We start from the raw sequence: 12,233 nt of genomic DNA, 5'->3' as shown, positions 1-12,233 counted from the left end.
GTCCAGCTCGCCGGGGCCCCGGGGCAGGACGCCCTCCTCGCCAGCACTGTCCCAGTCACCCGGGTCCCCGCCGCTCCCGCCCTCGCCAGTGGCCCAGCCCCACCAGGACCCCAGGCCAGGGCTGGTAGGGCGGAGGCCTGGGCCCCGCATGGCAGGGCCACGGGGGTCACACGGGGAGGACAAGGCCGTCCTCACTCGGGTGTCCTCCTCATCCTCGTCTTCGTAATCGAGAGGGCAGAGGCTTTTTGAAGTTTTCAGAATCTGCAACAGAAGAGACGCAAGCTTCAGGCACTTCCAGGAGGTCACGGGCAACGCGGTGTCCCACTGGCCCCGGAGGGTCCCCGAGTCCATGTTAACCTCCCTGGTCCTCTGGCAACACCACACACTCTCCCTGCCTGGGGGCCACCTTCTGAGAGCCCTGCCCACCCACCCCTGCCTCGGGCAGGTGGTCCCACTGGGGATGGGGGCCCGGGCCCCGAGGCCAAAGCTGTGTCCAAAGTCCCAGGAAATACTCAGGGGAAGGTGGGCCAGAGGCCCAGGGTCCACGTCCAGCTGCCCCGCTCAGCAGACCACCCAACTTCTGCCTCCACAGCCTCAGGAGGCGCCCATCAGGGCCCCCCAGCTCCAGGCAGGCAAGCCCCCCACGGCCCCTCCCCAGGCCTCTCCCCAGGCCCCTCCCCAGCCCTCCCTCTTCCAGTGGTTCCGCTTTCAACACAAACACACTGCAGGTGTCCTCACCTTTCACTCCAGAGAGAGACACACACCCCACACCGGAGCCTCCCCTGAGCCGCCACCCTTTTCTGCCCCAGCAGGCATCTCCCCACCCAGCCCAGGGCACCCGGCTGAGACGGGCTCTACAGGGCTCCTGCCCACCATGGCCAGTTCCTCCCTGCCAGGGCCCTGCCCCCGACAATCATATCCCCAGTCTGCGCCCCCAGACCAAGCACCGGCCCCAGCAACAGACACATGCCCACCCGCTCGGAGGCACCTCTTCTCGGTGGTACCACAGGCAGCCGAGGCCGAGTGGCCACACCAAGCCACCCTGAGGTCCTGATCCGGGCGGAGCAGCGGGCATGCACACAGCAGCAGCTCCTCGCATGGCCACGCTGCCCCAGACCCGTCACTGCATGCTTCAGGGTTTCTCAGGCCACTGGCAGAGCACGAGGTGGCCACAAGTGTGTGGGCAGCGGTTATGGGGTACGGTGCCCCCGGGCCCCCCACAGCCAGGGTCCTGAAACGCGTGTCCCAGAACAGCGCCCCCGGGCCCCCCGTGGTCCCTCTGGAGCCGGCACTTTCGAGCCGCTCGCTCCAGCAGACAAACGCCCTGGTTTCAGCCGTCACTGCTCTACTGCAACGAGTGAGCCACTGGAAAGTGAAACTGAAGAATCAAGTCTTCAGAGACCTGACAACTGGCCACACATTCTGGTCACGAAATGAGGGTTCGTGAAAGAGTTTCCTCTGCGTTCAGATGCAGGTGGACTCCCCAGTCACGGTCACTTTCCTACCTGCCCCCCACTGCAGGGCGGGCCCAGCCCCGCACACTCGGTGGCAGAGCCGACGTGTCCCTCCCCACTTCTCCACCCATGAAGTCACGGCACAGAGGTCAGGCCTTCTGCTGGATGGTGGAAACCTGCCGGGAGGCAGAAGGACCGCGGCCCAGAGATCTGTCTGCGGCCGGGACACAGCCCAGCCGTGATCACAACTGCAGCTCAAGTGTGAAAGGCGCAGCTCGGGACGCTCCTGGCTCAGGCCACACGCAGCTAGAAACCACCGACTTCACGGCCCAAAAGGTGTCACAAAACTACAGGGGGCAGTCCGAGCTGCTCAGGGGACCTGAACCGATACGCACGACTCTCGTCACTGGGCGGTCCTGCTCCGGTTTGATGGTGACCTACATCTAACCAGGTGAACAAAAAATACTTTTTCAAAAAATCAAAGGTCAAGACTGAGTCTGAATCAGGGGCCCTCGATCTTACAGGGTCTCTCATCTTGTGTGCAAAACAGCTGGTGTGAACGTGCCTGCCTGCGTCGGCCGACTTACGCCGGACAGGGACTGTACCCAGGCTCAGGGGCTGGAGCCAAGGGGCCCCGAGACTGAGCCGAGAGTAGGGAGGACACCCGACCTGTCCGGCCACGCGCAGCCCTGAACAGACACCGTCCCGCGAGCCAAGAGCTGACCTGCCCCCGCTGCACATGCCCCTAGCCGAGGCGTCGGGCCTTCTCCAGACAAACGCTCAACCTCTCTCCCTCATGGAAACACAGCCCAGTGTCCGTGCTCGCACCAGAGCTGACCCTGCCCACAGGCCACAGCCACGGCCACAGCCACGGATGGCCGAGGGAGGGGCCCCTGACTGCCCGGAGCACCCGGAGCCCGGCACTGGGGCTCTGGCCGCGGGAAGGCACGCAGACACGCACCTCCGCCGACCTGCCCCGGCCAAGGCCCTCATCCCCTGCCACTGGGCTGGGGGGGCCACGGTCCACCAAACACAGGACACAAGCCCCAAAAGCGGTCACCTGAGGGTCACACCGGCCTGGGCCCAGCCTCCCCAGGCGGCACGGGCCGAGGCCTCCCTGGAGAACCAGGGACGCAGATGGAGGCGTCCCAGCACCCCACTGAAATCTCCTGATGGAAAGGCCGCACCCACATGCGAAGCCACAGGTCAGCTTCTGGGTTCCAGCGTCACCAGATGCCCGGGGACAGCGCCTGCATCTGAGACAGCCGTGAAGACAAATGGGACGACTTGGTCTGCAGGAAACGGGGGATGCGGGACAAAGGAAACAGCCCACAACACCAGACAGCCGGCAGACAAGGTTCTCCACCAGCAAGCGATAGCCCACAGCACCAGGCCAGCCGGCAGACGAGGTTCTTCACCAGCGAGCGGACAGAGACCGAGGGGGACAGGAGTCCACCCTCTGCGGGCAGGGCCCCAGGAGGCAGGCCAGAGCCAACGGGGAGGGACTGTGGGGTGGCACACGCCCCCGAAGCATCTCCCAACACACGGGAGCCCTAGGCCCAGCTGACCCACAAGGCCCAGGCACAACCGACAAACACGGACATGTGGGTCTGTCCTTGGGCAATGCTCCAAGGAGCACTGGGGAGCTTGGGGAACAGGATGGGGGCGGGGGTGGGGTGGAGGGCGGCACCCCGGCACCGGAAGCGGGAGGGAGCTTCACCCGGGCCATCTTCAGGAAGTCCAGGGCCGGGCTCGGCCAGCGGGCGTCGTCCACGTGCCCGCGCTTCCGCCGGCCCTTCCCGCCCGCGCGCACGCACGCCTGCGAGTGGCAGCAGAGCAGGCCCTGACAGCGGCTGGGCTCAGGCGTGGACACGGGTGTGGGCGCAGGCATGCTGCCGGCCGACGGTGGGGCTGCGCCCTCCGGCACCAGGTGCTCCTGCGACGGCGACAGGCAGCGTCGCGGGGAGGGCGTGCGGTCCCCCTCTGGTGGCCCGCCCAGGCCCGGGGCGGCCAGAGCGCAGGGGGCGAGGCGGCGCTGGTGGCCAGGAGGGCGCGGCCCGGCAACCAGGCACTCCTGCTTCTGTGGCAGTGCCTCTTGGTGACCATAGTCCAGACCCTGGGGCCGCCGGGGCGCCTCAGGGGCCCGCCGCACGCCAGCTCTTCTGGCTCCGACAGGGAGTGGCCGTGCCACTTGGTGAGCGGCGCTGAGGGCGGCCGGTGCTGCCCTGAGGTCCCGGGTACTGAGCGCGCCTACGCTGGGGCCGCGGGGGCCAGGCGGGGAGGGGCTGGCGGGGCCCGCGGCCACCTGGCATCTTACGGGCCGCCCTCCACCGACGACCTCCCAGGGGGTGCTCTTCTGCGGAGACATGGAGAGAGGGGTGAGGGGTGCCCGTCCCCGTGCGCACACCCCTGGCCTCCAGGCAGCGGGTGCTGAGGGGCACTGCCCACTGGGAACATCGCCCCCCAACCAGCGCACACTGTAGGGGTCGCCTAGGGGCGCGGTGACCCCAACACCAGAGGCTCCACTGTCTCACCACCAGCTAGGAGGCCTTAGCCTGGAGCCCAGGGGCCTGGGTAGGAGAGCAGGACGCCCAGGGAGACCCTGGGGCATGAGCATGCCTGGTCAGTCGGAGAGGACGGCAGGGCTGGGTCCATGGGGGCACCCAGGGGCGGGCTGGAGCACCCATGCTCGGGCCCGCGCACCCGCACTCCGGCCCGCGCATCCACACTCGGGCGGCCAGCCCACTCAGACCGCAGGGCACACGTCTGTGGGCGTGCACTGCAGGGCTGGCCGGCAGCCCCCGGCCCTCCAGGCACACAGGACCCCGACACGCACCGCACCCAGCAGCGCTGGAGCCGAGGCTGCGCACACCGCCTGACCGCCTGTCCTTTCAACGGCAGCCACAGGACCCCTCAGGGCGGGCCTTTCAGCTCCGCCCTGCAGGCAGCTTCCAGAAGGTGGGGCGGCAGCCCGGGGCCCCACCCACGCCGCTGCCCCAGGGAGGAAGGCCAGCAGAGGGCGACCTCGCCTCCGGGCCAGTGACCGTGTCCTTCCCGCCCTGCCCACGGTCCCAGCCCCCAGCAGCCCCGGAAAACCCGCCCGGGCTTTTAAACACTCACTGTTAGTCTCAAAAGGGAAGGAGTGGCCACTTCTGCTGAGTTTCTGGGCAGAATGCTGAAAGTGAAGAGAAAGAAGTTTCAGTACTGTGGGTTTACACATGCAGATTCAGGAACAGCTCAGAAACAGGCCTGTTTTGAAATCTGTTTTTCCCCAGCACTGGCCTTCCTGGTGATTAAAAGGAGAAGTTGTTATTTAGTTGCTAAGTCGTGTCCAACTCTCTGCAACCCTGTGGGCTGCGGCAAGTCTGGACCTCAAAATACCTTTATTTTTTCTTTTTTTCCTAAAGACTTAAACGCCTAACAGCTCTTCAGGTGAGCAAAGGACAGGAAGCCCGCCACAGCTGTCCTCAGCAGGGCGGCTCCTCGGAAGCTGGTCCCGCCTTGACCATGGCCACACGGGCCCTCTGTCCAGTGAGGCAAGCAGCTGCAGGATGCGGCGGCCAATGAGGCCCAGCCCGAGCCCATGCCACTCTGCTCGGCCACGGTGTAGCCCCGGGAGGTTGAGGGCCCACTTGGAGCCGCGTCCTCTCAAGGCCTGAGTCTGTCTGCTGCCTTCAGACCTCCTGTGCAGGCGGTGCTCAGCTTTCTCCGCCTCCCACACCTGGAGTCTCCTCCACAGCACGCAGCGCTTGGTCATGGGGCTTCAGCCCCTCGGGGGGACCGTTTCACGGGACAACAAACTCATGACAAAACAAAGAACTTCTCTGCTGTTCTCATGAAGGGAGTAAGTTAAAAGCTGGGTTCATCACCCAGAAAGACGAGGCCCATCAACAGTCAGGCTGGGCAAATGCAGGCTGCCCAAATGCAGGCTGCCCGGTCGGCTGGTGAGCAAGTGCCCCGGAGCTCCAGTTCAAGACAGAGCCACGCAGGGAGCCACGCAGGCTGGGCCAGGCCTCTGCCGAGAGGGGCGGGATCCAGGCTGTGTGCCTGCCGTGCCCAGCACAGGGCCAGCTGCGTGCCGTGCCCTGGGGGCGGGGGCATTCGCTGGGACGGTAGGGGGGCAGGGTTGGCTGGGGTCCCGGCACCCCTCCACACTCGCGGGGGTCCCGGCGCCCCTCCACACTCACAGAGGCTCCATCTCAGTCCTCCTTCGCGACAGCGGAACCCAGTGATGACTCGTGCAATGAGTGGACAGGAGCGCAGCCAGGGGCTGGGCGAGCCGGACCCTCAGTCCAGCTCGCCCAGCCTGTCCCCAGGGAGGCCGGCTGCTCTCTGCAGGCCTCGTCTCCTGCCCAGGACAGAAGTGACCGTGGGACACACAGAACAGGCGGCTGGGGTCCCACGGGAGCCCCACGAGACCACTGACGGGGCAGGGGTGGTGGTTCTGAGTAGCGGTGCCGGCCGGCCATGCCCCCACACACCTGCCTCGCCCCACATGGAACAGCTCAGACAGTGCAGGCTTCAGGCTGCAGTAAGGGGGCAGCGCTTCAGAGTGTGTCTCCCAGACTCAGATTAGCAAAGACTTCTTAAACAGGATTAAAAAAAAGAAAACTAATTTACACTGATACATTTGTCTGCATTGAAATCTGGAATTTCTCTTCATCAAAAGACACCGTTAAGGAAGTGACAAGGTGGGGATTCCCCGGTGGTCCAGTGGTTAAGAATCCTCCTTCCAAAGCAGGGGAGAATGCGTGCGTGCTAAGTCACATCTGACTCTTTGTGATTCCGTGGACTGCAGCCCACCAGGCTCCTCTGTCCATGGGACTCTCCAAGCAAGAATACTGGAGTGGGTTGCCATGCCCTCCTTCAAGGGATCTTTCCTACCCAGGGATCGAACCCACGTCTCCTGAGGCTCCTGACTTGTAGGAGGATTCTCTACCACTGAGCCACCGGGGAGGCCCCCAGTGCAGGGGACCTGGGTTCAATCCCTGGTCGGGGAGCTAAGATCCCCCCATGCCACGAGGAGCTAACCCCACGCAGCACAACTGCGCCTGCACGCCAGAGCCCACAGACGCCACAGGAAGCCTGCCTGCCACAACCAAAGATCCCGCGCGCCCCAAGTAAGACCTGGCACCCCCAGGAACAACTAGTTAATTAAATGTGTTATGAACTAGAATGACAAGGCAAACCCAACCAGATAGGAGAAAATATTTGCATAAAACACAGGTGAGAAAAGACTTACAGCCAGAATATACAAAGACTTGCTCCAAACCAATAAGAAAAATACACACGACTCTCCCCCCCAAAAGGACGAGCAAAAGAACAGCAAAAAGCACGTAAAAACTCTGAGGAGTACAGGACTGAGGGCAGGGGGAGAAGGGAAAAACAGAGACTGAGATGGTCGGATGGCATCATCGACTCAGTGGACATGAGTTTGAGCAAGCTCCAAGAGAAGGGTGAAGGGCAGAGAAGCCTGGCAGGCTGCAGTCCGTGGGGTTGCAAACAGTCGGACACGACTGAGCAGCTGAACACCAACAGAAGTACAGGAAGTGGCCGTGATCTCGTTGGTCATCAGACACGAGATCAGTGCCATGACACCGCCACAGCCCACCGGGGAGAAGGCACAGCAGGGTCAGTGCCAGCAGACGGCCGGGCAGGCCGCCGACTCAACACACAGAGGCCTCACGCAAATGCAGACAGCGGCATTGCTGCTGACGGTCGGCTGTGGACGCGGCCCGAGGGCTGGGCTCCAGGGAGGCAAGGACCGTCCAGCAGGCCACAGGGACGCCCGCCGATGCTCCGTCCACACGGAGTCCCAGGGACCTGGTGCTGAGTGCACCCCAGACTCCAGGGCACCCGCACCCTGCGAGTGAGCACACTGCTGCCTTCTGGGGCCGGAAAGCCACACGGGGACCTCTGTGGGCAACAGAGACGTGTGGGGTGATGGGGACAAAGTCACTGTGAACACGACTGGGAAACCCACCCACTCAACAACAAACCTCATCTGTAGATTTCACTGCCTACAACTTGAAAAATTAAAGTGATAGTCACTTAGTCGTGTCCAACTCTTCGCAGCCCCATGGACTGTAGCCCGCCAGGCTTCTCTGTCCGTGGAAATCTCCAGGCAAGAACACTGGAGTGGGGAGCCATGCCCTTCACCAGGGGATCTTTCCTGAATCAGGGATCAAACCTGGGTCTGCCTGCATTGCAGGCAGACGCTTCACCATCTGGGCCACCAGGGAAGCCCATGCAACGTACACCTCAACAAAATAGTATTTTTTAAACTTAAGACTTTTAAAAGCTGAGCCCTCTACCCACCTAAGTTTGTACCCACAGAGCTGGACACGCCAGGGGACACAACACACTGAGGCCATACCCACACAGGCTGGCACAGGCTGACCCTCCCTGACCATGCACCCCTCGCCCCTCATGGGCTCCTTGCCCAGGCCCCACCAAGGCCTGTAAACAGGGGGCCTTCTCCCCAGATGGGCCGCGGCTTTTGCTCCAGCGCCGGTCCTCACTGAGAAGGGACGCCAAGCACCTGTCCCCACGGGCTCCTGGCCCCTCACTGGGCCCCTCTCCCCTCACTGGGCTCCTGGCCCCACACTGAGCTCCTGGCCCTACGGGCCCTGGCCCCACACTGGGCTCCTTTCCCCTCACTGGGCTCCAGTCTCCACCAAGCTCCGGTCCCCTCACTGGGCTCCTGGCCCCTCACCGGGCTCCTGTCCCCACGGGCTCCTGTCCCCATGGTCTCCTCTCCCCTCACTGGGCTCCTGGCCCTACAGGCTCCTGTCCCCTCACTGGGCTCCTCTCCCCTCACTGGGCTCCAGTCCCCACCAAGCTCCGGTCCCCTCACTGGGCTCCTCTCCCCTCACTGGGCTCCTGGCCCCACACTGGGCTCCTGTCCCCATGGTCTCCCCTCCCCTCACTGGGCTCCTCTCCCCACACTGGGCTCCTTTCCCCTCACCGGGCTCCTGTCCCCATGGTCTCCTCTCCCCTCACTGGGCTCCTGGCCCCTCACTGGGCTCCTGGCCCTACGGGCTCCTGTCCGCTCACTGGGCTCCTGGTCCCTCACTGGGCTCCTGTCCCCATGGTCTCCTCTCCCCTCACTGGGCTCCTTTCCCCTCACTGGGCTCCTGGCCCTACAGACTCCTCTCCCCACACTGGGCTCCTCTCCCCTCACTGGGCTCCTGTCCCCATGGGCTCCTCTCCCCTCACTGGGCTCCTGGCCCCTCACTGGGCTCCTCTCCCCTCACTGGGCTCCGGCCCCCACGAAGCTTCGGTCCCCATGCTCTGAGCCCTGTCTTGCACCCCCGGCAGGACCCTAGCCCTCTCACGGCTCTCGGCAACGGGCCCGCTAGTGCAGAGGGCCTGGTGGCCCCGGTGTCAGAGCGGGAAGAATACAGACAGGACTTTCTGGCCATGTCTCTCCAGGTGAACCCTCCTGCCCACCCCCTTCCCTGCCAGACTGGCAACAAGCCGGCCCAGGGCCACCAAGGGCACGCCGGCTCTGAGCACCTGCCCAGAAGACCTGCAGGCTCGGACCCCAGCACCGGGCAGTGCCCACGCTCTGTCGGCTCCCTCTGGACCTGCAGCCTGAGCGGGCGGGTGTGACCTGACAGTTATGGGAACTCAACCTAGAACACGGCTCGGCCTCTGGCAAAGCCAGCCCAGGGAGACAGAGGTTAAGATGGGCTCTTGGGAGGGGCCATGCCCAGAGGCCAGGGCAGCGTCGCTGGGCGTGGCTACTGACCAGGGCGACGTCCAGGCTGGGTATCCAGGACCACACGTGTCCACCGGGAGCTGGGCTCTCACTCACAGTGGTTTAATGATGCCAGAACCCCATCACTACCTTGGGGAGCTTTTTGAGCTCTGAGGACGCCAGGGCCTCCCTGGGGAGCTGCCCACCCACCCCCATCCCCTCCCCAAGCTGAGACCCAGCCCGGGCAGCACCCCCTGACCCGGGGTGGGCAGCTCACTGGGCCGGCATCATAGCTCTTGTGGGCGAGATCGTCCAGGCGCTGGCTTTGCAGCTTCTTGGTGATGAGGGCGACCGTGGCCCGGGGCCCAGGCCCTCTATCTGTGCCAACAGGCCCCAGGCTTCTGGAACGTCAGGTTTCGGGAGGCCCCGGCTGCTGTGGGTGCTGAGCTAACCCGCACATGTGTGTTTTGGTTTTAAAGACGAGCAATCCATTTCCAAGGATTCTCTGGACTCCGTGCCTGCTGTTGGCAAAGAGAAACCGTCACACACACGGGACCACGAGCATCCCACCAGCTCCGCGCAGTGAACAAACTCGCCCCCTAAGACCCTCCCGCATGTAAACGACCGCACGAGCTTTCTCCTGGAAAACCTAATAAAAGCTGCTGTCTGATCTCAGGAAGGCGGGTGGACAGGGTGGGAACCAGCAGGCGGGGCCCCCTACCCCGCTCCAAACAGGCACCAGACGGAGGAGCACAGTCGGCCACACTCTGGACGCGAGGAGCTGCTGGGAAACCGAGGCCTCGGCCAGGGGCGGGGAGACCCCAGGGACGACCGGCCGTTGAGTGCTGACTACGGCAGTTAAACACCCCTCCCCCGCCGCACCCAGCCAGCGAGAGCCCCAACCCCAGCTGAAGCTGGGGGTCTCTCCCGGGCGGAGTGGGGAGCTGCAGCTCGGGGGTCGCAGAAACAAGGAGCCGGCAGCGGGGCCCAGACAGGAGGGGCCCTGAGCCCACGCGGCTGGTCACCCTACCTGCAACCCACCCTGGCCCCCTCCCGTGGCCACTGCTGCCTGTGGGCACTGCCAGGGCCACCAGCCTGGGAAGCCACAGACAGAGGTGGAGGGACAGGAAAACCCCAGCGATGGGAGGAAACAGAGGATGCCAGAGGGAGAAGGCACCGCAGCTACAGGCGCGATCAGGAAACACTGATGCAAGTTAGAGCTCAGAGACTGAGCCGCAAGCGGGGACGGGGCTCGGGAGTCTGCAGAGTCTGGTTCCCACCCACCACCAGGCCTGGGGACCCCCTTCCCCGAGGCCGCCTGGGGCTCGGCAGGCGCCCAGGACCCGCCTCCAACCGCCGGTCACCATCTGGGCAGCTTCACTTTCCCAAAGCCTGGTGCACAGCCCCCTCACCATGGGAAGCACCCCAGGGGCCTTGCGCGGATCGCGAGGGGCACTCACCATCATAAAATCCGTGGTCAGATCCAGGGGGAAGCTGCATGAAGACTTCCACAGATGCCGGGATGCCCTCTGATCCTAAAACACACGTGAACACAGTCTCAGCGGGTCTCAACAGGCCTGCCAAAGGACCCGGAAACAGCGCCCCAAGGCCAGCGTCGCCGTGGGCGGGAAGAGGGAGGCATCCCAGCACAAACAGGGCGCACCCTCTGGCAGAGAAGGGACAGGGGCCTCCAGGGCGCAGGGCCCTCCCGCCAGCAGGAGCATGTGCCACGTGAGCTCGCCCTGCCACAGGCACCGACCGCCCCCAGGGCTGGCTCCAGGCCAGGAGAGGCACTTGCTGTCCGCAACATCCACGTCAGCGCACTTCAGTCTGAAGCCCATCCGCGGGGTCCTTAGCCCCTGGCACGCTTGGCCCTGGTGGCACCCCCGGGTCCCCCCATGAGGTGACCACCTCTGGCAACACAGTTGGGGCCCCTGAGGCTCCGAAAGCTGGGTCAGGGCCAGTGGGTCCCCACGGAGTGGCTCTGCAGCAGGAGTGGCCCCACTTCAGTGCGTTTCGGACCCAAGAGCCGCACCAGAGCCGGCCACACAGCACCCGCACCCGCACCCCAGCCCCCCGCCCACGGGTGGGAGCAGCCACAGAACACTCGCCCTGCCGTGCCCCACAAGGCCCCGTGGGCCCCAGCCAGAGCCCCTCGTGGGAGAGGGGCTTCACCAGGCCCCGACATGGGACAGGCCAGCCCTGCTGCAACCTCACCAGCCCCTGATGGCCGCGACACCGCCCCTGCCCCCCGAGCCGGTCGCCCCAGGCTCTCTCAGAGCCTTCTGTCAAACCCTCCCGGTAGCTCACTGCTGGGAGCCGGCATATTGCGTATTGAGTGCATATTGCATATTGAGTGCAGCACTTTCCACAGCATCATCTTTCAGGATCTGGAATAGCTCAACTGGAATTCTATCACTGCCGGGAGCCAGCATGAGGAGCTCCACCCATGACAAAGGTCATGAGGAAGGAGGCTCGGCATACGCAAAGGCGGGATCGAGTCTCAGGAGTCCCCCTGGAAATTCTCGAGCATTTACACCCAAAACCAGAGTCTGCCTACTTTCTGCTTTGTGCTTTCACCTACACCTCTGACTTTACGGGGGGCTGTCCCCCACTACCTCTCTGAAAAAGAGTTAGCTTACAGTTCCAGTTAAGGATTCCTGGGTGTGACAGTGTTTAACCTACAAACTCCTTTGGAAATCCTCTAGCCTGCCTGAATAGGTTTTTCCGGCCACATGTGATTGCTCAGAGCCTCCCAACTGTGAGAGGCAGGAGATGTTCTAAATTGTGTAAACACAGATTCTTTTGAATAGTTAAAAGATTGATTAGAAATTGTATTGGTGAAGGGATTTTCACTTGTTGGGCCAATGTTTGCTGCTAAGTCTCCATATCCCTTACCTGCTGTGTCCCTGGCAGTGTATTGATTAATAGAATTGGTGTAAGTAGTAGCTTTAATGTTTGTAACCTGGGACCCTTGAGTTAATTCTTTTTCTTGTTATAGCCCACCACACCTTTGCTCTGTAGGAATGCAACTTTATCTAATGCTTTTGGAGGGCGGCTCCTGACCAATCACCTTT

The 12,233-nt window shown here is 63.5% G+C and overlaps 2 protein-coding genes across 4 annotated transcripts in view; both read right to left on the bottom strand.

Moving 5' to 3' along the window:
* Positions 1-12,233, bottom strand: part of SLBP (stem-loop histone mRNA binding protein) — a 96,458-nt gene that overhangs the window by 41,207 nt on the left and 43,018 nt on the right. The gene's annotated exons all lie outside the window — the stretch shown is intronic.
* FAM53A (family with sequence similarity 53 member A) lies at positions 2,805-11,032 on the bottom strand. Of its 3 annotated transcripts, XM_061421093.1 has the most exons (3): positions 10,617-10,935; positions 4,571-4,629; positions 2,805-3,805 (listed from the first exon to the last, which is right to left on the bottom strand). In XM_061421093.1, exons 1-3 carry the CDS (start codon positions 10,620-10,622, stop codon positions 2,869-2,871), a joined length of 1,002 nt encoding a protein of 333 aa, XP_061277077.1. In that variant the 5' UTR covers positions 10,623-10,935; the 3' UTR covers positions 2,805-2,868. The 3 variants fall into 3 exon arrangements, 2 of the variants coding, with proteins under 2 accessions (XP_061277077.1, XP_061277076.1); XM_061421092.1 differs by lacking the exon at positions 10,617-10,935 and having other exon boundaries at positions 4,571-5,480; XR_009737180.1 differs by lacking the exons at positions 2,805-3,805; positions 4,571-4,629 and adding an exon at positions 9,424-9,677 and having other exon boundaries at positions 10,617-11,032.

The sequence above is a fragment of the Bos javanicus genome, chromosome 6 (genome assembly GCF_032452875.1).
Source record: "Bos javanicus breed banteng chromosome 6, ARS-OSU_banteng_1.0, whole genome shotgun sequence".
Taxonomy (NCBI): domain Eukaryota; kingdom Metazoa; phylum Chordata; class Mammalia; order Artiodactyla; family Bovidae; genus Bos; species Bos javanicus.
The sequence above is the reverse complement of the archived record's forward strand: the minus strand, read 5'-3'. Positions and strand labels throughout refer to the sequence as shown.